Source organism: Pleurodeles waltl, chromosome 3_1 (assembly GCF_031143425.1).
Source record: "Pleurodeles waltl isolate 20211129_DDA chromosome 3_1, aPleWal1.hap1.20221129, whole genome shotgun sequence".
Classification (NCBI taxonomy): domain Eukaryota; kingdom Metazoa; phylum Chordata; class Amphibia; order Caudata; family Salamandridae; genus Pleurodeles; species Pleurodeles waltl.
The window spans coordinates 100,896,865-100,918,097 of record NC_090440.1 but is presented as its reverse complement, the minus strand read 5'-3'; the positions used below and the strand labels follow the sequence as shown (position 1 = coordinate 100,918,097).

General features: G+C 41.9%; 1 protein-coding gene across 2 annotated transcripts in view; it reads right to left on the bottom strand.

Annotated features, from left to right (window-relative positions):
• Window positions 1-21,233, bottom strand: part of NELL1 (neural EGFL like 1) — a 3,335,977-nt gene that overhangs the window by 1,426,506 nt on the left and 1,888,238 nt on the right. For both annotated transcript variants that reach the window (XM_069221936.1, XM_069221935.1), the window contains exon 13: window positions 12,122-12,247. In XM_069221936.1, the coding sequence (XP_069078037.1) occupies window positions 12,122-12,247 (126 nt within the window). The remainder of the gene's footprint in view (window positions 1-12,121; window positions 12,248-21,233) is intronic.

The window sequence follows — 21,233 nt, the reverse complement described above, 5'->3', positions numbered from 1 at the left end:
GTAGAAAGCTTAACCTTGTATAATTATATGTACCACATTTCCTTGTAAAAGTGGAGCGCTCCAAGGATCTGCTACAGAATGTTGGAGAATGGAACAACCGGGAGTGTGCCTTAGAATGTTGGTGGAGAGAGCTGAGTAGGCAGTGAAGAGACAGGAGATGAGGTGCTATGCAAGGAGTCTGTCAATAAACCTTGTTCTACCACATGTGTGTGTGACGCGTTATTACAGAGGACTTTGGCGATGAGGATGGGATCTGCGCAGGGGCAGTGAAGACTCCTTGCCCCATATCAATTCAGCACCTCAGTGAGACGTTACAGAACTGTAAGTGTACAAAAAAGGAAGGTACGGCTGAGGGAAGCGCCTTAAACGAATACCTGTCGAGTGATCACAGCTAGGAAGGCTCTCGATACTTATTTGAACCTCCAGAGGTGCGTGTATACTAGAAGGATCCTAGAGGCATCCTTAAGCAGAAGTGAAAAGTAGGATAGCTCCTGGTCTGCTTCCTACTGAGAGACTTTAGCGTGTGCGTCACGTGGAGGATACAAGTGAGGTATCCGACTACGCTGTCCCTGACAAGGTGGGCTGAGGCTGCTGTGGGAAGCTCCGCACTCCGGCAGCTGTGTAACATATCTAGGCGCTGGGAGCAGAGCGCGCCTGGAGCGACAGGCGAGGGACAACTCTGGCGAGCAGAGCGCGCCTGGAGTGACAGGCGAGGGAAGAATGCGGCGAGGAGCACCGCGCTCTACTGTCCTCTTGAGAAAAGCGGCGTGGGAGCATTGAGAAAAAAAAAAACGTGGCAGCGCAATCCCTGGAGCGGAAACTGGCGAAAGTGCTCCAGCGGAGTCCCAAGGTCTTACCTGGGTGCACGTTCACCGGGAGCCCAGCGGCGTCAGCGAACTGCTGAAGAGCAGCACAGGACCGAATTGGATCCTCTCTTCACAAAGGCGATTCATCTAACTTCCACCAGCTGTGGAGGCGGAACCTCTCAACCTAGCACGCTTCCAGAATAAGAGGCTTAACCCGGGGAAGCTGCGTTTATTCTTCAAAATAAAAGGTGTTCAGGCGAGCACATCCTAGTTAAGCAAGGCGGCAAGAGGCCTTTTAAAATACTTCATAGTGACTGGAATTAACAATAATAAGAACATGTCTGGTGGTAAGGAAGCAGCTTACTGCAATTTTTGTATAACGTGTTCCTCATTACACATTTGAAAAGTATTGCATGATATTGTATATGGTGAATGATTAGACATATCTGTAACCCTTAAGTATTGTATCTCTCAGTAACAATTCCGATAATTTCAAAATACCGTGGATGGGTAAATGTATTGGCATATTGCTGGCAGATGGTATGTACATGAGCTGTGACTCTACAGAAGCTGAACACTAAGGACCAAAAGTACAGAACCCACACTGGTAAAGTCAATATTATTGTAGTGTGACAGTATTCACAGTAAGCATGGCAGCAGCAGGAATGTCCCAACCCCCCCCCCCATTTTTAAATGAAATAGGTGAACCCAACTTACCCTAGAAGGAATGGTCAAAACTGTTTGAATCTTATTTAATTGCTATAGGGGGGCAAAAGTTCACGGCACTGAGGAAACAACACATACTTTTACATAATCTAGGAATACAGGGAAGGAAAGTTTATGAGAACCTGACTGATTTAGAAGACGAAGGAGAAGAAGAGGGGGAAAACTTAGATGTTTTCCAGCAAACTTTCAACAAGTTGGAGAGTCATTTCGGCCACAAAGTGAATATAGTCCTGGAAAGACATTGGTTCTTTAGTAGAATGCAAGGCAAGGATGAAAAGGTAGCCACCTATATTGCCTCTCTGTGAGGACTGGCCCAAACGTGTGAATTCGAGGAATTCGAGGATTCGCTAATTCGGGACCAGTTGGTGAGGTGCACAAACAGTACACGGGTGCAAGAGAAGCTTCTTACACATAACCCCTCTCTGAAAGAAGCTGTGGATTTTGCGAAGAGCATTGAACACACAGTTGAGTGCATGAGGGAGATCAAAGATACACCTGAAACTGAAGGGGTGAAGGTAATAAACAGTCAGATTAAACAGGAGGAGGGGATGGCTAACAAGGAGGATGACTCCGTACTACTAGCCACTTCAATAAGGAAAAACCCGTCTGAAGAAGCAACGAAAGGGAAATGCTTTAGATGCGGGAACCACAAACACCTTTCTAATAGTCCCTTTTGTCCTGCTCGCAACTGCCTGTGCAGGAAATGTGGTGCTAAGGGGCATTATGCTCGAGTATGTAAGAATGATAGAAGTAATAAGAAACTAGTAAACAGAGTGGAAGAGATCACCAATTTAGGCAACAAGTTTATCCTCCAAGTCAAGGAAAAACAAGGTACTGAACCACCCAATAATTCATATCCCACGTGCGATATTAAACTAGATGGAATTAGTGTGAGAGCGTACGCGGACTCGTGCTCACCATTTACTCTCATGAACTACCAAACCTTTGCAGACAAATTCCAAAACTAAGGGTACAGATTGCGTCCGGCCAATATAAAGCCTGGGGGGTACAACAATGATCTTATACCCCTAAGGGGTATGCTAGAATTAGGCATATCATTCAAGGATCGGCACACTGAAGGAATGGTATACGTCACTGATAAAGGCTCCAACTTGTTAGGATGGAGACACCAAAAGGAACTAGGGGTTAAACTGGATCCCAACAACAAAGTATTACTAATAGACATGCAAAGAATGAGTGAAAGCATATGTGAAGAATTCCCTAAACTGTTTGAGGATAGGCTGGGCCTGTTGAAAAACTATCAACACAAAATTAAAGTTAAGGAAAATGCAACACCAGTAGTACACAAATTCAGATCCATCCCGTACCTGATGATGAGCCCCTGAAGGAAGAATTAGATACGTTGGTTAAATCAGGAGTCATAGAACCCATAGAAAGTTCCTTGTGGCTAGCTCCCATAGTGGTCACCAGGAAACCTAACGGCAGAGGTATACGCCTATGTGTAGACTTGCGGGACTTAAATGCCAACATATGGGTAGACATGTTCCCCTTACCTAAAATAAATGAAATGGTGAGTATGTTAAGGTCAGCTAAATATTTTAGCATAATATATCTATCATCCGCATAACACCAAGTGGAATTGCACCCATCATCGTATTCACTCAGGTCTTTTATAACTCCATTCGGGGCCTTTAGATATCGCAGAATGCCCTTTGGTCTCGCTTTGGCAGCTGCAGTATTCCAAAGGATCATGCAAAGCGTATTGCAGGGAATCATACAAATAATGTGCTTCCAAGATTACATATTAGTGTATGGGAGCACAGAATCTGAGCACAATGCCATTTTGAGAGAAGTGTTCAAGGCCCTTGACGATGCTGGCATGACTATCAGGAAGGATGAGTGCCAACTGGGGGTAGAGTCAGTGGAGTATCTGGGGCATAAGATAAGTAGGGACGGAGTAAAACCTAAGTGCGATTTGGTAGTAGTGGTAAAAGAGGCCCCGGCACCTGCTAGAAAGGAAGAACTGAGATCGTTTTTGGGTTTGGCTGAGTTTATGTCAAAATTCGTCAACAACTTTGCAGAGGTCACTGCCCCCATGAGAACATTATTGAAGAAAAACGTGCATTTTGATTGGAATACTGATTGTCAATCTGCTTTTGAGAAGGTGAAGGATGCCATAGTACACTGTCCCAGCTTAGGAAATTTTGACCCCACCAGTAAAACATGGCTAACTACGGATGCCAGCGGGAAAGGTCTAGGCGCCACTTTATCCCAATGCGTGGAGGGGCAGGAAAGGATTGTGGCGTTTGCATCCAAATCACTAAGAGAGGCTGAGCTTAATTACTCCACAATAGAGAGAGAAGCCTTAGCATGCTTTTGGGCTATTAACCACTTTAAGTTCTTCCTGTGGGGCTTGCCTTTCCTAGTCAGAACAGACCGAAAACCCCTTATTTCTTTATTCACCACTAAAGGCAGAGACCATGCCACCCCACGTATAGCCAAATGGATCATGGGGCTAGAAGGCCTCAATTTTGAAATGCAATATGTCACGGGTAAAAGGAACATATTAGCGGATTGCCTTTCAAGATTACCCCCGAAAGGAGAGCAAGACAGGCTAAATGAGACCCCTGAACCAGTGTTTTTTGGGGGGAATTGTCAGGCATTACCAGGGAGGAGTGGGTTGTGGCTACAAACAACGATCAGACAATACAAGCCCTAAAAGATAAGATAAGGAATGGATGGCCAGAAAGATCCCGACAGATAGAGGAAGACTTAAGGGGGTATTGGGAGGTGCGGTCAGAGCTGCATATAGCCAAAGACTTAGTGATGAGAGGGGAGAGAATCGTTCCCCCACATGAGCTATGGGACAAGCTTATAAGTCTGGCGCATGAGGGACACCTAGGGAGGACCTTAACTAAAAGTAAACTGAGGGCTTCTTATTGGTTCCCCACTATGTACAGGTTAGTGGAAAACACTGTGGGTGAGTGTGTTAATTGTTCAATGAGTGACAAAACTAAAATTACGCACAAATCTCCTTTGTCTCCCGTTGAAGTCCCCACCAAATCATGGGACAAACTGGGTTTGGCATCCTAGGACCCCTCACGTGTTTTAGAGTAAGAGGTAGATTTCTGTTAGTCTTAGTCGATTATCACTCACATTGGGTGATGACTAAAGTTGTGTATAATGTGACAACACAAGATGTCATGGATTTCTTGAAGGAAGCATTCACTAGAGAAGGGGTCCCAAGAACCATTGTTACAGACAATGGCGTACAATTCATCTCAGGGGCCATGGAGGAGTTCTTGAGGAAAAGTAGGGTCCAGCACTTTAGAACAGCATTGTATAACCCCAAAGCTAATGGCTTTTTTAATCTGGCCAATGTTGGCTTCTAGTGCTGTAGGGTGCCCAATTTTGCAGCAGTGGTGTGCACTGCCAATGGCTGACCTCCTTTGATTGTCTGCTGTGGTGATTCATGGGTCATTATTAGGAGGGTGGTGTATTGCTGGCGTAGCGGGGAGGGTGGTGGGCCTGATATTTTTTTGCCTTTGTTGGGTCTGGCGGAATTGTGATTGTGGCTTGTTTCTGTCGGTTTTGTGTTTCTGTGTCATTATCTGGCAGGCGGATTACCACCTTCGTGGTGGTCTGTTGGCAGCCATCACCACGGTGGTCTTCAGAAAAGACCGCCAATATCATAATGACCACCAGACTTTGGTCTAGCTCCACCCTGAGAAGTATATCCCTCTCAGATCATGCTATTTTCCTCACCTCATCTTGTTTAATGTATTCTTCCATCACTAAAGGAGTTCTTTCATTCTAGTGCACAAGGAACTATTCTATACATATAAAGTACACTGAATCACCACGCATTAAATTCTTTATCTCATAGTTGCATTTTATATAGAAAACAATCTTCTATCATTTTGCTTTTTTTTCATTACAACAGGCTTTATTTAAATGTTTTAGTCAAATAGAAGCCAGAGCTACCAGTTTTATAAAGACCTTATAGTTTCAGGGGTTGAGCTTAGGCCAATGACATAAGACCCACAATTGAAACTGCAGGTGCATCTGTGATACTACTGCAGGTAAGGACTCGTCAAAGGACAAAGTTCACACTTCTGCCTTTGGTGAGGAGGAGGATCTGATTAAATGCAAAGCCTCTATTATGCTATTGGTGAGTTTCAGTCAGGTGGAGGATCTGTGGAATGGTAAAGTCAGTGAAATCGAAGATGCTGCCTTACCAGAGAGAGTAATGGCTTAATCATGGGCAAGAAGCCACGTCCTTTTAATCAAACTATACTACTGGTGCCCTCTTTTATAGAAAAGGCCAAAGGATTATGTTAATTGTGAGACTATTTAAACCAGTGTAAGTAGACATCAAGGATCATTGGACAGATAATATAGGGCCAGATGTACGAAGCCTTTTGCATGTCGCAAACTGCGAAAAACGCAGTTTGCGGCATGCAAAAGGCCGAACGCGATGCTCATCCCCAAATTGCGAGTCGGTACCGACTCGCAATTTGGGAATGCGACTCGCAAATAGGAAGGGGTGTTCCCTTCCTATTTGCGACCGCATCGCCATTCAGAGTTGTTTTGTGACCGCGAATGCGGTCGCAAACCAACTCGCAGTTACCACCAGTGTCACACTGGTGGTGACTCATTTGCAAAAGGGAAGGGGTCCGTATGGGACCCCTTCCCCTTTGTGAATGCCGAAAAAAAAAAACAAATCAGAGCAGGCAGTGGTCCTATGGACCACTGCCTGCTCTGAAAAAAACGAAACCAAATGGTTTCGGTTTAGTTTTCATTTTGCAGCTTGTTTTCCTTTAAGGAAAACGGGCTGCAAAATGAAAAAAAAAAAACTGCTTTATTTACAAAGCAGTCACAGACATGGAGGTCTGCTGACTACAGCAGGCCACCATCCCTGTGAGTGCAGGGACTCGCTATGGGGTCGCAAACTGCGACCCACCTCATGAATATTGATGAGGTGGGTCTTTGCGACCCCATAGCGAGTCGCAGAAGGTGTCTGAGACACCTTTCTGCATCCAATTTTGCGAGTTGCAAATTGCGAGTCGGTCAGACTTGCAATTTGCAAGTCGCAAAATTGAAGTTTCCTACATCTGGCCCATAGTTCCTTCACATTGTGCCAAGAGCCATCTCTCACTCCTTTGGAGTTACACTATGCCAGTTTGGTTCCAACATCTCTCAAATCTACTTTCTAGGACCAGTGACATAGCAAGTGTGTTTTGGGGCCTAGAGGGAGCAGGAAATATTAGCCTTGCTAATGAGGTCCATATCAAAGTTTGCTATACCTGGGGCAATGACATGCCCTCATACCCCTGGGAATCAGTGCCACTGCACCTTTTGCACTATTGATGGCTACACTGCAGCTTCCAGATGTTGTCCTCTCTCTTCGCTCTCTCAATTTTTCTCCCCTCTCATATCCATTGTCTTTCATTGTTCCCCACCCCTTATACTCCACCTCTCACTTTTTTCCTCTTTCTCACTAATCTGTGTATGTTTTTTCTTTTCTCGTGCATTCTACACTTATTTTTGCCCCTTTTTAGCCTTCTTCTTTACTCTTTCCTCTCTGTCCTCCATTTCTCCTATATCCTCTCCTCTAGTTTATATCCACATTTCTGCACTTCTCTCTGCTTCTCTGCCAAAGACCTATTAGTCTCCATGTCCTTTTTACCATAATCTTTCCATCCTCTTTTGCATCTACATCTTGTATTTGAATCCCTCTGTCACTCCTTCACATTCTCTCAGGCATTCCTATGTTTGTCCAGATTTTTTGCCTTTTTCTGCTGTTGGTTTTGTCAACCCCAGGCTCTTCACTTTTTTTTTTCTTGCTACCATACACTGTCTATTCTTCTCTTATAGTCACAGGTTTCATCCTCTTCTCTATTTTTCTTTTTCCATCTTCCCACGTTCTCCCTCCTTGGTTGTTTGCATTCTTTTCTATCTTTGCACTCACAATGTCTGTGCCTTTCTCTTTCTGAACTCAGTCTCCCCTCTGCTTTCTATTTTCTCCTTATCCTTCCTCTCCCATCTATTTCTTCCATTATTTCTGACTTTGATATCCATTCTCCTCTCACTCACATCCATCTTTTCTTTTTCTGTACATCTTCTTTCTCCTTTTCTCTCTGTCGGCTCATATTTCTTTATGTTTGTGCTGTTCTTCCTAGCGACTTTGTCCTTCTCTCTCTCTCTTGCTCCTCTTCTTTTGCTCTATCCTGAACATCCTCACATCTATTTTATCACCCTCTCTACACTAACTTCCTTCTATTTTCTCTCCTTTATGCCTCAGCCCCCTCCTCTTTTTCATTCTCAGCTCCAGTCTACGTTTTCGCACTTCTCAATGTCGTTCCTACATCCTCTATTGTGTTCCTTACTGTCCCCTTCTTCACTTTCCTATCTCCTCCTTTTCTTTATGACCCACATCTTTCTTTTTTTCCCTTATATTTGATCCTAGATGCTCATTTTATCCGCTTGACCGTTTTTAATTCTTTCTCATTTCTCCTCAATCTCCCACTGCACGATTATCCCTTTTAGTCCGTCTTGTTATGGTTTTCTTGTTCTCTCTCCCTCTCTTTCTCCCATATGTTTCACTAAGGTTGCCACGGTTGCTATCTCTCAGAATGCTCCGTTTTCCAATGTCTGCCCTGTTTTTCTGCACTCTTGTAGACCTAACCTTTGCTTTGCTAGCTCTTCTCTTCCAATAACATTGGTCATGGAGCAGGCCAGAGGCAGGAAAACATCCACAAAAAACAATCTGAGTGGGAGCGCCGGAGCAGGTTCAAGACAGACTGAGGGCCCTCCCACCTCTGTGCCCTGGTGCCACTGCACCAGCTGAACCCTTGACAGCTATCCCCTTATCCAGACACACATAAAAGGCATAATTAGTAAGGACAGTGTGTCCCTATGAGAATAAGTAAAGTATGTTTACGGGTTGCATGTTTTAACTGTAAACCAGAACACAGCTTTCTATAAATGTTATATTGAAGACCAGAGATTAAGGAACTAGCTACATGTTTAGACCGTATATATAAAATGAACATAAACATGTACTCCTCCTCAGGCTACTTCTTTCCAGACAGGTAGAGTAACCATCTTTTAGAGTTCCATAAACATGCCATAGTATGTCAGGTCTTTTTTTCAAATTCCAATGCATTTCAGACACTGAACTGACTTATTAATGAGAAATAGTGAAGTGCAATTATCAGAATTCACTAGAACTCTAAGCATTACTAAATATTGTAACAAGGAGGGAAGAGAGAGTGTAAAGGAGATTACAGTATATGTCAAAAGTGGAAATTACAAAAGTTACCTAGATTTTAACATTACTACTCAACCGACATCTCTTTAGACAAAGTCCCAGCAGATGCTACTCAAGGAGAAGCCTTTCATTTTTGACAAGATAGAAATATACTATTTAGTAATAAAACAACAACGGGTTGAGATGTAGACATTTTCGAATGTGTTTACTTTAAAATCAGCCGACTGCGAGAATTCAGTGTTAAAGCCAAGTTTTCTAAAGGGCATCTGGTGAGAATGACAGTCTGATGAATGTGGCCAATCAAGTCAGGGGACTGTGCATCCACACGTGAAATATCTGTTTCCTTTTCGGTGTTGCCTTGAAGCTGTTTACCCTACTAGCTTACTACTTATCTGTTAGAGTTGCAAGTTGCAAAAATATAAGGCAAAGATGTAGGAAATATTTATTTGCAGCCCAAACAAAACATGTTCAACATACTGGGCCTGCTTAGAATTAAAGGTGGTATTTATTACACCTGGTAAATAACGATTCCATGGGGTTCACTATTTATCGGGTTGGATAAATAGCACCTAATATCGTTTTGGGGGAGTAGCATGCAGATTTTGCTGTTTAACGCACGAAAATCCCCATGATATAGTAATTACCGTATGGTTTACCCCTGTTAAATGTTTGTAGGTTAGATATGCTGAAATGTAAGGAAGGTTGAGGTATTTACCTCTTTCGATAATTATTGGATGAGTTAAATAACACTGCGTAAACAGGGGTTTACGCGTGGGTAGTAAAAAATTACTGACTCGTTATCAGGTCCACTGTGTCACATCTGACAAAAGCAGTGCAGTTGTGAGATAAAGCAATAAAGACATAAAAAGGTTTTACTTTATTGTATAGTATTGAATAGTATTTACAGTGTAAATTGTAATGATATAGTTGTAATTCTGGACTCTTCATAAATATGGACGGATCTTTTTCAGTCTCTTCTTCCTAAGCATCAAGCCGCTATGCATGAGTCAAGCTTGCCTTTCTTTAAAACTCTGTGATCTAGATCCTCGTTTCAATTGTTTCAACAAAAGTGAACAGGGAAGAACACTCTCAGAATACAATAAGATGCTAAATGCACAAAAAAACATCACATGTTCATGATGTTATGTAATCATGTGAGAGCTATAAATGCATGTGTGGGAATCTCTGGGCACTTCAATGCAACACTTGCACAACTCAATAGACATTTTTTGCAATAAAATGTTGCTTCATATAAATCCATTGCTCACAATGATACAAGTTTGTGGATAAGCAAATAACGTAACCAGAGTTATTAACAGATACACTCATAAGAACACTTCCAATATACATTTAACTTTTTAAACAAGGGTTATATTTTTAAGTGGGTAGAAACTTGAAGGCAGGATGGATATACTTGTAATGGAATAGCCCAAGGTGGAATAGTACAAGCGAGGAATCCTGAGCCATGCTTTCTCACGGCAAGCTGTGGACTTCCGGACCACACTCACTTTCCTGTATGCGCTTGCACTGGCTCACTCATGCTTGATACATAACCCTTCCTCAGAGGCAGCACTGTCAAAACTTACTTTACGGAAAAGTAAGCATCTACTAAAGTCTTGAATACATTAGAAATTCATGAAAGGGAGCAAATCGTATAATTTATAATGTGTCACCTTTGAGTGGATAACCTCCTGCCAAGAAAACACTAAGATCTGAGAGGAGAGAGGCACAGGGGGGTCTGAGACAGGGGGTGGTAGTGGGGGATATGGTGTATGTGGGTATGTGTGTGTGAGTGTATATATATATATATATATATATAACATCAAAGAGGGAATCCTGTGTTTCTTCCAGCGCTCGCCTATCGAGGTTGGTGCTCAGTCAATGGGCACAGGACCCATTTTAAATCCACGCCAAAAACAATTCAAAATCTGGCACTCCTTGCAAAACAATGGCCTTCATTTATTTCAAAAATCCATAAAACAGAACATAGGGCAACGCGTTTCAACCTTCACGGTCTTCTTCCTTGGCCCTTCTTACAGAGTTATACAAACATATATATATTATATATAGATGCAGTCGCCAGTAGGTAGTTTTAGTTAGGACCTAGTTTCCATAGGAAGTATGTTTTTTTGTTTTGACAATAATTTTGGCACTGCATTTTGGGGCACCCCCTTTTTCTTGGCCCCCACTTGACAAATCACCCTCAAACTTCACCCTAAAATTTTGAAGACAGCAGTCGAAGCCACTGAAGTATACGTTTTAAAAATGTTGTGAAGATTTGTTAAGCGGCACCAAAGTTATTGGCAAAAACAAAATGCTCGTCAAATGGAAACTAGGTCCTAACAATAGCTACCTACTGGGGACTGCCCTATATGTCAAAAAATAGAGTTCCACAGATAACCGGCTACATCCACCATGCGAGACTGGTGCTGACTAACGGTTGTGACACCTGTTATAAATAAATCTGATATTTCTGTCACATTATACAAATAGCAGAAAAGAGGGTCGCACCCAGCGTGTCAGCTTCTCAAACCAATGGCTTTATTAGATTTAGCAATCCAAAGTCTACTTCTATTATGGTTATGCGTTTCAACACCAAAGTGTCTTCATCATGGCCCAATTGAAAAAATGTGGACTAATGTGGCAGAAATATCAGATTTATGTATATATAAATATATATATAGAGAGAGAGATCTCCCCCAACACTGTCCCAATCCGTATTAAGGGAGACCCGGACACTCCAATCTCAAGATTTCAATTCAGGTTTATTGGCAACAAACGCCTCCTCGCCCATCGTGTTTCAGCCGCAGCCTTGTTGCCAATAAATCAGAACTGAGATTTTGAGCTTGGAGTGTCCGAGGTCTGTCATAGTACAGATTGGAACATTGTTAGGATGTTTGGGGCTGCCGGAGCCCTGCCTGGACTGCTGCAGCCATGTGCCTCCGCAATCCGGTCTTTTGGCGTGGCACTGATATATATTCTATGGAAACATGGTTCTCACTATAACTACATACTGGTCACTGCATCTATATGTGTATGTCTCTTTGTGTGTATGTTCTTAAAATGTTGTGTTTGTAACATGATTAGTACCTTATGTCAAAATCCTCTTCCCACTAATTCAAAGCTAATTCTATTCCTTTCTCTCATGGTGTACAGTCCATGTCATTCTAAACCATCCTCCTGTATTCAGAAGTAGAAATGAACATAAACTCACTAAGATATTGTTCAAGCACTATATCAGTTAATTTCTCACTCAACAACCAGAAGACGTGTGAACATTCTTAGTCAACAATCTTGTGCATCTATTGTTCAACAATCAATGCCATTTTTGACTTTATTGAATCCTCATGCCTACCTGTGCAGGAGAAGTCATCCACCCTGACATATCCTGCAGAACAGTCACAGCGGTAAGATCCAAGCAGGTTAACACAGAGTGTGTTTGCTTGACAGTAGTGCATCTTTGCAGCACACTCATCTATATCTGAGGGAAAAAAGTGCAAATGTTTAAGCAGGGAAATTAACCAAAGCTAAAGCACTGAAGAATTGCATAAGGAAAATACATGCTGCAGATGTGGTTCATTAAAACTTAATTGCATATATTTTTTACACTCTACCAGGGCAATTTTACCCAGGTACTGAAGTATGTGCCGGTAACCATGGATAACACTAGGCACAAGTTATTTTATGCAAGTGAGTTTTACAGTAATAAAAGGTTGCTCTCTATTAACATAAATACACAAGAGGCGATACATAGGTATATTAATCAATCATTGGCAAAAAAATAAAACGAGATGCAGAAAATACATCAATTGTGGGTCTCGGCATCAGGAAAAGCGAATTCTTTGAAATCTGATATATGAGATAAATAGAGTGAAGCAAAACTATTATCAGGTGAATATGTAGCATTAAAGTTAAAAAAACAGTAACATCCAACGTATTTGAAACAACTAATGTGGCTGCAATCCCCTTAGCAGGAAGCAACAAGAAGATGGTGGGGCCTCCTTGTTTGCCCATCTACATCCCAAATTGCTCATATAAGAAAAACTGGATAATATTATAATTATTTATGTGGTATAACAAATGCAGTGGATATTTAGAGGTAAGCTAGATGCGGGTCACACAGCTGTTTTACCATATAATTGCATGGTAAACTCCAAGGATTGGGAATGTAATCTGAATGCTTATCATGCGACAAGGAAATTAGCAAACAGAAAAAGGGAACTGATTCAAACTTTGTCTTTTGCCCTGTACATTTTATCGGACAAATCTCAGATAATATTTGCCAAATGACTATAAAAGCCATTATTACATCTGTTTTCCACATCAGACACATGCCACAGCTGACAAACTATCATTCTACTTCAAATCTCCCTTACTAGTCCAAGCTACTTGAGAACACCTATGCAACAACCAAGAGTTTTCTTGATGCTTGTGATATCCTTCATTACTTTTAAGATGGCTTCAGGCTCACTCCTGTTCAATCATGATTTATGAGTTATGCTAGATAACGATTGCTAGGATGTCAGCAATGTTGTTTTGAATTAGATATGCTGGCGCTTATTTAATTTGTGGATCATAAGATGCTACTCCCGAGGATCAATTAAGGGCATTTGGAGGGAGAGTTACTAAAGTGTTTTCTTCCGTAGAGCAGGACCACACAAAGAAGGTACTTGTACTTTAGAAGGAATCTGCTGAACCCCAAGTACAGCAAACAACAAAGAGAAGGATAGAATGCTTGAATAAATCTCAGCTACTGTTGATCACTCGGGCTGCATTCCAATCCATCAGGTTTACCACACTTTTTTCACAGGCCTGCCTTTTGCAATTCAGTTCTGATGCGGCTCCACATAGGAACAGTCTGTCATGATCTGTGTGGTGTGCTATACTCCAGAATGGAGCACAAAAACACACAGATGAGGCTTGGCCTATTTGGGCCTCAACAGTAGGATGCAGCTTGCCTTTTAGAGCACTTTGAGGATGGGACCCAAGTCTGGCCATACCCATCGCTTTTAAGGCATCAACTGAAAAAACAAAATGAGGACGTGTTTGTTGTCTTGGGAGCCCCAAATAAAGTCACAGAGAAATCCCTCAGGTCTATTCTCACAGACCTCTGTTTTGCTGATGTTACACAGATTGTTTTCTGCACTAATCAAGCAAACCCATCTCATGCAGTAATACTTAATTCCTGTTTGTCTCCAATTAGCAAATGAATGTCAAGAACTTTCTTTAAACTCAAGACTGACATCATATATTATAATGAAAACAAAGAATTGCATCCATCACTATTTAGCTGAACTCCTAGTGGCTTATTTCTGCATAACTCATTCAAGTGATGATTAATATTGGCATCTTGGTCAAAGGCAATCTTTCCTCCCCCTAGTCAAAGCAATTTTCACAATTTGCCACTTTTAACTTATCACCCTTTGCCGTATTCTACCATTTGTCCCAGAGATCAAACAACATATCGTAGTAGGAGGCTTGATTTTACTGAGGCTAAATTGCTGTTCTGCTATCTTCCTCATCCTCCCTCAAATCCTTCTGAATATTTTGTATTACCTTCAGAATACAGCAATGCAGCTAACAATGTTGTTAGAAATGGGGTCTTTGGTTGGCAGTCAGGTTACCCCCTGTCCAAGCAAGGACCCTCACTCTAGTCAGGGTAAAAGAGAATCCCCCTCAGCTAACCCCGCTCACCCTCTTCGTAGCTTGGCACGAGCAGTAGGCTTAACTACAGAGAGCTAGGTGCAAAGTATTTGTACCAACACACACACAGTAACTTAATGAAAACACTGCAAAATGACACAACACAGGTTTAGAAAAATAGAAAATACTTATCTAAACAAAACAAGACCAAAATGACAAAAATCCACAATACACAAGTTAACTTATTAATAAAAATGCAAAAGAGCCTTCATGTAATTTTAAACACAATGCTAACGCTGTTAGCGTGAAAATGTACCTTGGGTGTGTCAAAAATAACCCCACACGGGGGAGTGTGCATCAAAAAGGGCTTGTGATGCATCGATTTCACTCACGAGTGAGACCTTGCGCCATTTCTCCTTTAGTCGGGTCGGCGTGCGTCATTTCTTCTCTCTGCAGGAGAGTGATGTGTCGATCCAGTCAGCACTCTCGGGTCCAGGCAGGCCTTGCGTCGTTTTTACACGCCCAGAGGTGTTTGCGTCAGAAATTCAGCTGCACAATGGTCCGAAAACCACACATCGCAGGTTGCGATCTCACCAGCCTCCGTCAACAATGCTGCAAGTCGTTTCTCCTGCCAGGGGCGTCAATCTTCCGGTCGTGTTACAGGCGAGCGTCGATTTCCAGCCGGGAAGCCGGCAGCGTGTCTATTTTTCAGCTACAGATCAGAGTCGCATCGATCTTTTCCCCGTACGGCGGTCTATGAGTGGATTTCTCACTCTTGGGATGCCAGCTTCTCTTTTCAGTGCAACAGGAACTGGATGGGCACCACTTGGCAAAGTAGGAGTCTCTCCAGAGGCTCCAGGTGCTGGCAGAGAGAAGTCTTTGCTGTCCCTGAGACTTCAAACAACAGGAGGCAAACACTAAATCAAGCCCTTGGAGATCTTCACAAGAAGGAAGGCAACACAAAGTCCAGTCTTTGTCCTCTAGCACAGGCAGAAGCAGCAACTGCAGGAGTGCTCCACAAAGCACTGTCACAGGAAGGGCAGCTCTTCTTCCTGAGCTCTTCAGCTCTTCTCCAGGCAGAGGTTCCTCTTGGTTTCCAGAAGTGTTCTAAAGTCTGTGGTTTTGGGTGCCCATCTTATACCTGTTTTTCCCTTTGAAGTAGGCTTACTTTGCCCAGACCCAGGCCAGGCCCAGGCCAGGCCCCAGACACACACCAGGGGGTTGGAGCCTGCATTGTGTGAGGGAAGGCACAGCCCTTTCAGGTGTGAGTGACCACTCCTACCCTCCCTCCGAGCACAGATGGCTCATCAGGAAATGCAGGCTCCCTTTGTGTCACTGTCTAGAGAGAGGTGCTAACAGCCCAGCAGTCAAACTGACCCAGACAGGTAATCCACAAACAGGCAGAGTCACAGAAATGGTTTAACCAGGAAAATGCTCACTTTCTAAAAGTAGCATTTTCAAACACACAATCTTAAAATCAACTTTACTAAAAGATGTATTTTTAAATTGTGAGCTCAGAGACCACAAACTTCACATGTCCATCTACTTCCAAAGGGAATCTACACTTTGATCATTTTTAAAGGTAGCCCCCATGTTAACCTATGAGAGAAACAGACCTTGCAACACTGAAAAACGAATTTAGCAGTATTTCACTGTCAGGATATATAAAACACATTACTATATGTCCTACCTTAACCATACACTGCACCCTGCCCTTGGGGTTACCTAGGGCCTACTTTAGGGGTGTCTTACATGTACGAAAAGGGAAGGTTTAGGCCTGGCAAGTGGGTACACTTGCCAAGTCGAATTTACAGTTTAAAACTGCACACACAGACACTACAGTGGCAGGTCTGAGACATGATTACAGGGCTAGCACTGTGGGTTTCACAGCCAGTGCTGCAGGCCCACTGGTAGCATTTGATTTGCAGGCCCTGGACATCTCTAGTGAACTTTACAAGGACCTACTAGTCAATCAAATATGTCAATCATGGATGAACCAATTATATACAATTTACACAGAGAACATATGCACTTTAGCACTTGTTAGCAGTGGTAAAGTGCTCAGAGTTCCAAAGCCAACAAAAACAGGTCAGAAAAAAATAGGAGGAAGGAGGCAAAAAGATTGAGGATGACCCTGCAAAAGGGCAAAGTCCTACAAATGTAAACACCCACACTTCCCCATGGCCATCCGCAGGGGGGGTTGGGGGTTGCTTGCCACCCTCCCCGGATTTAGGTACAGCCTGGTGTTCAGGCTCACAGTGCAGGGTAATGCTACGGCCGCCGTAGTGTTATGCCGCCCCAGGATGGGTGATGTTAAAATTATGCCCCCCCCCAAAATGAATTATGCCCTTTGTAAAAAATTCTGCGGACGCCCAAGCACCTCCCTAAGTTTGCCCAAATTACACTGGTTGCCACTTCGCCAACATGTTACGTTCAAAGCACTTTGTACAGTGTACAAATTTGAATTGTCTCAAACTTTCTAAAAGCATGTTTGCGAAATACAAATCAATTGTTTGCTAAAAGTATTACTAGGGAACAGATTTTGAGGTACCAGCATCACACATGAAATATTCATTCCTTCCCCTCCGGGCTACTGTCTGAAGACCTAGCTGTTCTCAACAAGCTAATTTTGCACTGTATGACTCCTCACTAGTATCCATGCCTGTTTGCTCTACATTTAGAACCCATTATTGCCATGAAGTCCCTGGGTGTACCATACAAAAAAGGTGGTGCAAACTGCACCAAAAGGGGGTCACTGTGCTCCAAAGCACTCCTAATGAGCAGAACATTATACAAATAATGTATAACTTCTTTACTTTGTCATTGTGACTGACTCCAAGTAAGAAGCATTCAGCTCTGGTACATGTTTAGCTCCCTAGAAGCATTATCATGCCTGAATTGTGTTACAGGAAGGCCTAATAAAGCTCAGTGCCAGACACAAAAACACAAAATTTGGTTACCTTAATAAATAGAACATGCTGTGCTAAATCTCACAAAAATATTGTATCAGCTTCTGGTTTACTGACTTACTGTGGCTAAGTTAACTGAGACAAAGAAAAGTGAATGAAGTTTTTTCCCAAGATTTGAACACGGCTCTCCTGCTTCAGAAACCACCAACTTAGCAATTAGAACAAACTTGCTCGAGAATAAGGGCCAGATGTACAAAGCATTTTTAGGGTTGCATGCGGCCCATCAGGAAAAATGCTTTTACCTATGTACAAAAGGCAAAGTGAGATTGGTAACTTGTTACAAATGGCATTTTGCTTTTGTGATTCAGTATTAGGAAGGGTCTTTTTTAGGGCATCCCTTCTCAATACTGAATAGCACTGGTACATATTACCAGAATGTTTCGTGACCAGAATGTGGTTGCAAAACATTAATATTTAACAACTCCATAGAAGACGTGGTAACCCAATCACAAACGGGAAGGGGTACCCAAGGGACCCCTCCCACTTTGTGAATGTGGGTGCAAATATTTTTTTAAATCAGAGAGTGGTCCCATGGACCACTGCCTAAACTTTTAATTTTTCTTTTTGTATTGCAGCCCGTTATCTGTTGAGGAAAACGGGCTGCATTACAAAAAAAATGACTTTAAAAGCAATCACAGACATGGTGGTCTGCTGATTCCAACAGGCCACCATCCCTGTGATTTTAGTTATTACCAAATGTGTCCCAAATTGTGACCTGCCTTATGAAGATTAATGAGGCAGGTCTCATGCTTCCCACTTGGGAATTGCAAACAATGTGTGAGACACTGTGATACATCACAGTTTACGATTTCCTAATCACAAAGATTCACTATTAGGAATTCGCAAACCACTTTTTTCGTACATCTGGCCCTAAATCTCAGTCATAGAGAACAAACCATTAATTGTCTAGATTTACCTGTTTTAAATTAAAAAAACACGTGCAAATTACAGCTTGAGTGAATTTTAGCATCTGGTATGAAAATAGATGAACAATTAACAGGCACACTTCACACTACTGTTTAATATTTAAGCTCTCAGTGAATATACTTGTGATTGTATAACAAAACTATGCTAACAGAAGCATTGAAATGAAAGAAGCTACTACTTAATCTGTTTAAAGAAGTTTACCAATTTAGCGATGGAATTTGAGATCACAGGTTACCCCTATTTTTAATACTTGCAACTGGTACCCAAGACATTACGACAATTCGAGCAACTGATAAAATCATTCGCATTACAGGAATAAAATTCTATTTTTTAATCAGGTTGGTAGACACTTTACAAAAAATGTGTCTGTTTTATTAAAAACGGTACGTTGAGAGAGCAGATTTAAATGTTAAACGAGGCAGAACATCATATGCTAAATCTTGGAGAAAAGGTATGGGGAAACCTTGAGGGTTAACACTAAGGGCCTAATTTAGAATTGGTGGATGTGGTTACTGCGTCACAAATGTGACAGGTATCCTGTCTGCCGTATTACAATCCCATTATGTCCTATGTGAATCGTAAAACAGAGGACAGAATATCAGTCATGTTTGCATAGGAGTAATGGATCTGCCAAACTCTAAATCAGGCCCTCGCTTCTCAATCAAACAAAAGACTGCCATCTATAATCATTACCACAAAAGTATTAAACAGAACAGAATACATTAGTCAATGTCTGATAAGTGCTTGAGTTGCTATAAGGCTCAACTGTGACGTCGGGAGGGGGATAAATTGATACAGGTAGGGTTGTGTAAAGTATTCACCTTTCTGGCAAATGTCTGATGGTCAGAAATCAGTGTTATTGATTCTGGAGAGGGTGACGTCTATCAACACAATAAGCACAACCTGATGAGCTCATCCACTCGTAGTTATGACACAGGCATCAGATAATCCCTAAAGAGGTGCGTATTACGTTCAAACAGTATAAATTATTTTTAACTCAAGAGCACAACTCAGTAAATATCTCACATCACTTCAGAAAAGTAGAGGCACATGCAATGCGCACACATTCACCAAAACTACTGCAAATATAAAAAGGGATCACAATAAATGAATTTTGAAGGCTTTAAGGCACATTTTGAAAAGCAAGATAGAGGATGATTTGGACCTATGCCCAATTTTATGCTAACAGCAATGGAGCAGAGGCCCAATATAGCAAGCAAATTGTCTTGGCCAAAGGTTGTGCCAAGTGTGAAGTTGAAAACGGCCATCCAAGTCAGCAGTGTCATCGAGAGACTCCCAGTGAACCACTGAAGTGGTTGGTTCTGGCGCCAAAACTACTGAGTGTCACAATATAGGATTTCAAGCTGCCAAGATCACTTTGGAGATCACTTTGTAGATCGGATAGTTTTCTTTCCTCACCCCGGTCTCAATTTCTAACTGTGGATTTAGTAATTTTTTTGGTTATCTCTGGAAACTGCATGGTAAGGTTTTACCCTTTGCACTAGCCAGTGACTGGAGAATTTTCAAGGCCTAATATGTTGGGGCAATCAATACGTTTGAATAATTTAAACCTGGCTCATCCCCATGTGAAATGTCCAGGTAAAAATAGGAAGTGTGAAGATTGTCCTTTATAGTGTAATTTGTTCCAAAGTTGCAAAATATGCAGATTTGCAGGTTTGTAAACGTTACTTTTTAAATAAACGTTTCAATTTTTTTTTATAAAAAGGACTAAAGGATGTCTCCCAAGGGGACATACTGTAGCGGGAAATTGTTACAGGATCAGGTATATTTAAGTAATTTCACTTGATGTTGAGTCAAGTTATTAAACCTCTTCTAATTTCTCCCAGGATGAAGTTTTCAACTTCTCCAGTGTGGCAAATTCACATTTTCTACATGATTACCCTTGAATTTCACCTTTTTCTATACCTTATTTTTGCTCATATCAGAACCCTGTGCAAGTGACGCCGCTATTCAGTTCCACGGTGCGTATGATTAGCCCTAAAATGGTCTTGGTAAAATTGGTTTCACCCAATCAGTCTATTTTGTTTTCAATTAAGGCACTGAAAATGCACGATTAGAATGGAAGCTAAATATCATATGTGGGCTGCAGTGTGTAGGTATACCACCCACATATATAACAGAAATGTATGACTCCAGAGGTGTACTGTGCTCTGGCAGGGATGTACTTTAAATGCACTGCAGTAACACATGGCAAGAAAAGTGAATTTGTTATCTAGGAAAACCCATTTTTATATATTAATAAGCTATTCCTAGAGTGTTCCTTGTAAGCCCCCTTGTATGCAGGGAGACCAATGCATAAAAAGAGGCACTCTATATCATTAATTGTGTAGCCTCACCGTGACTGAAGGCCTAAACACTATTACCATTGTGTAGGTCCAGCTACGTTTACCATAAGACAGGTCTAGGTGATTAAAATATTGATTTTCTACCTTCTCTTGAGGAAAAAGCCAGAAAAGTCATTTTCCACTTACATTTCAAAATCTGATTTAATGGTAAAATCAAATGTTTGATACTTTTACTGGAAGTGTAACTTTATAAACATGCACTTCAGGCTGCCTGAGCTAGAACTGGCTTAAAACTAGTTCTGCCACTCATCACACCTCCAGAACTAGAATAAACATCTTTGGCTTGGAGTTACTGACCCTGACTCAGTAAACAAAATGAATTAGAGCATAGAGAAGTGAGACAGTCATTCACATTCCTACCTTCCTTGTATGGTTGGCTGACTTATTCGTGGAATGGTTAGGGTCTCTTACTAGTTTGTGGCAGGACTGCCATGAATAAAGGAAGATTCAAGTGTTTTATCACAATCCTGAATTGCAGTTCATTGGAGTGAATTCCAGAATATTGCTGCTTAGCCAAAGAAGAAAGTTCACCCATCTGCGTACTCGTATGTATCACTGAAGT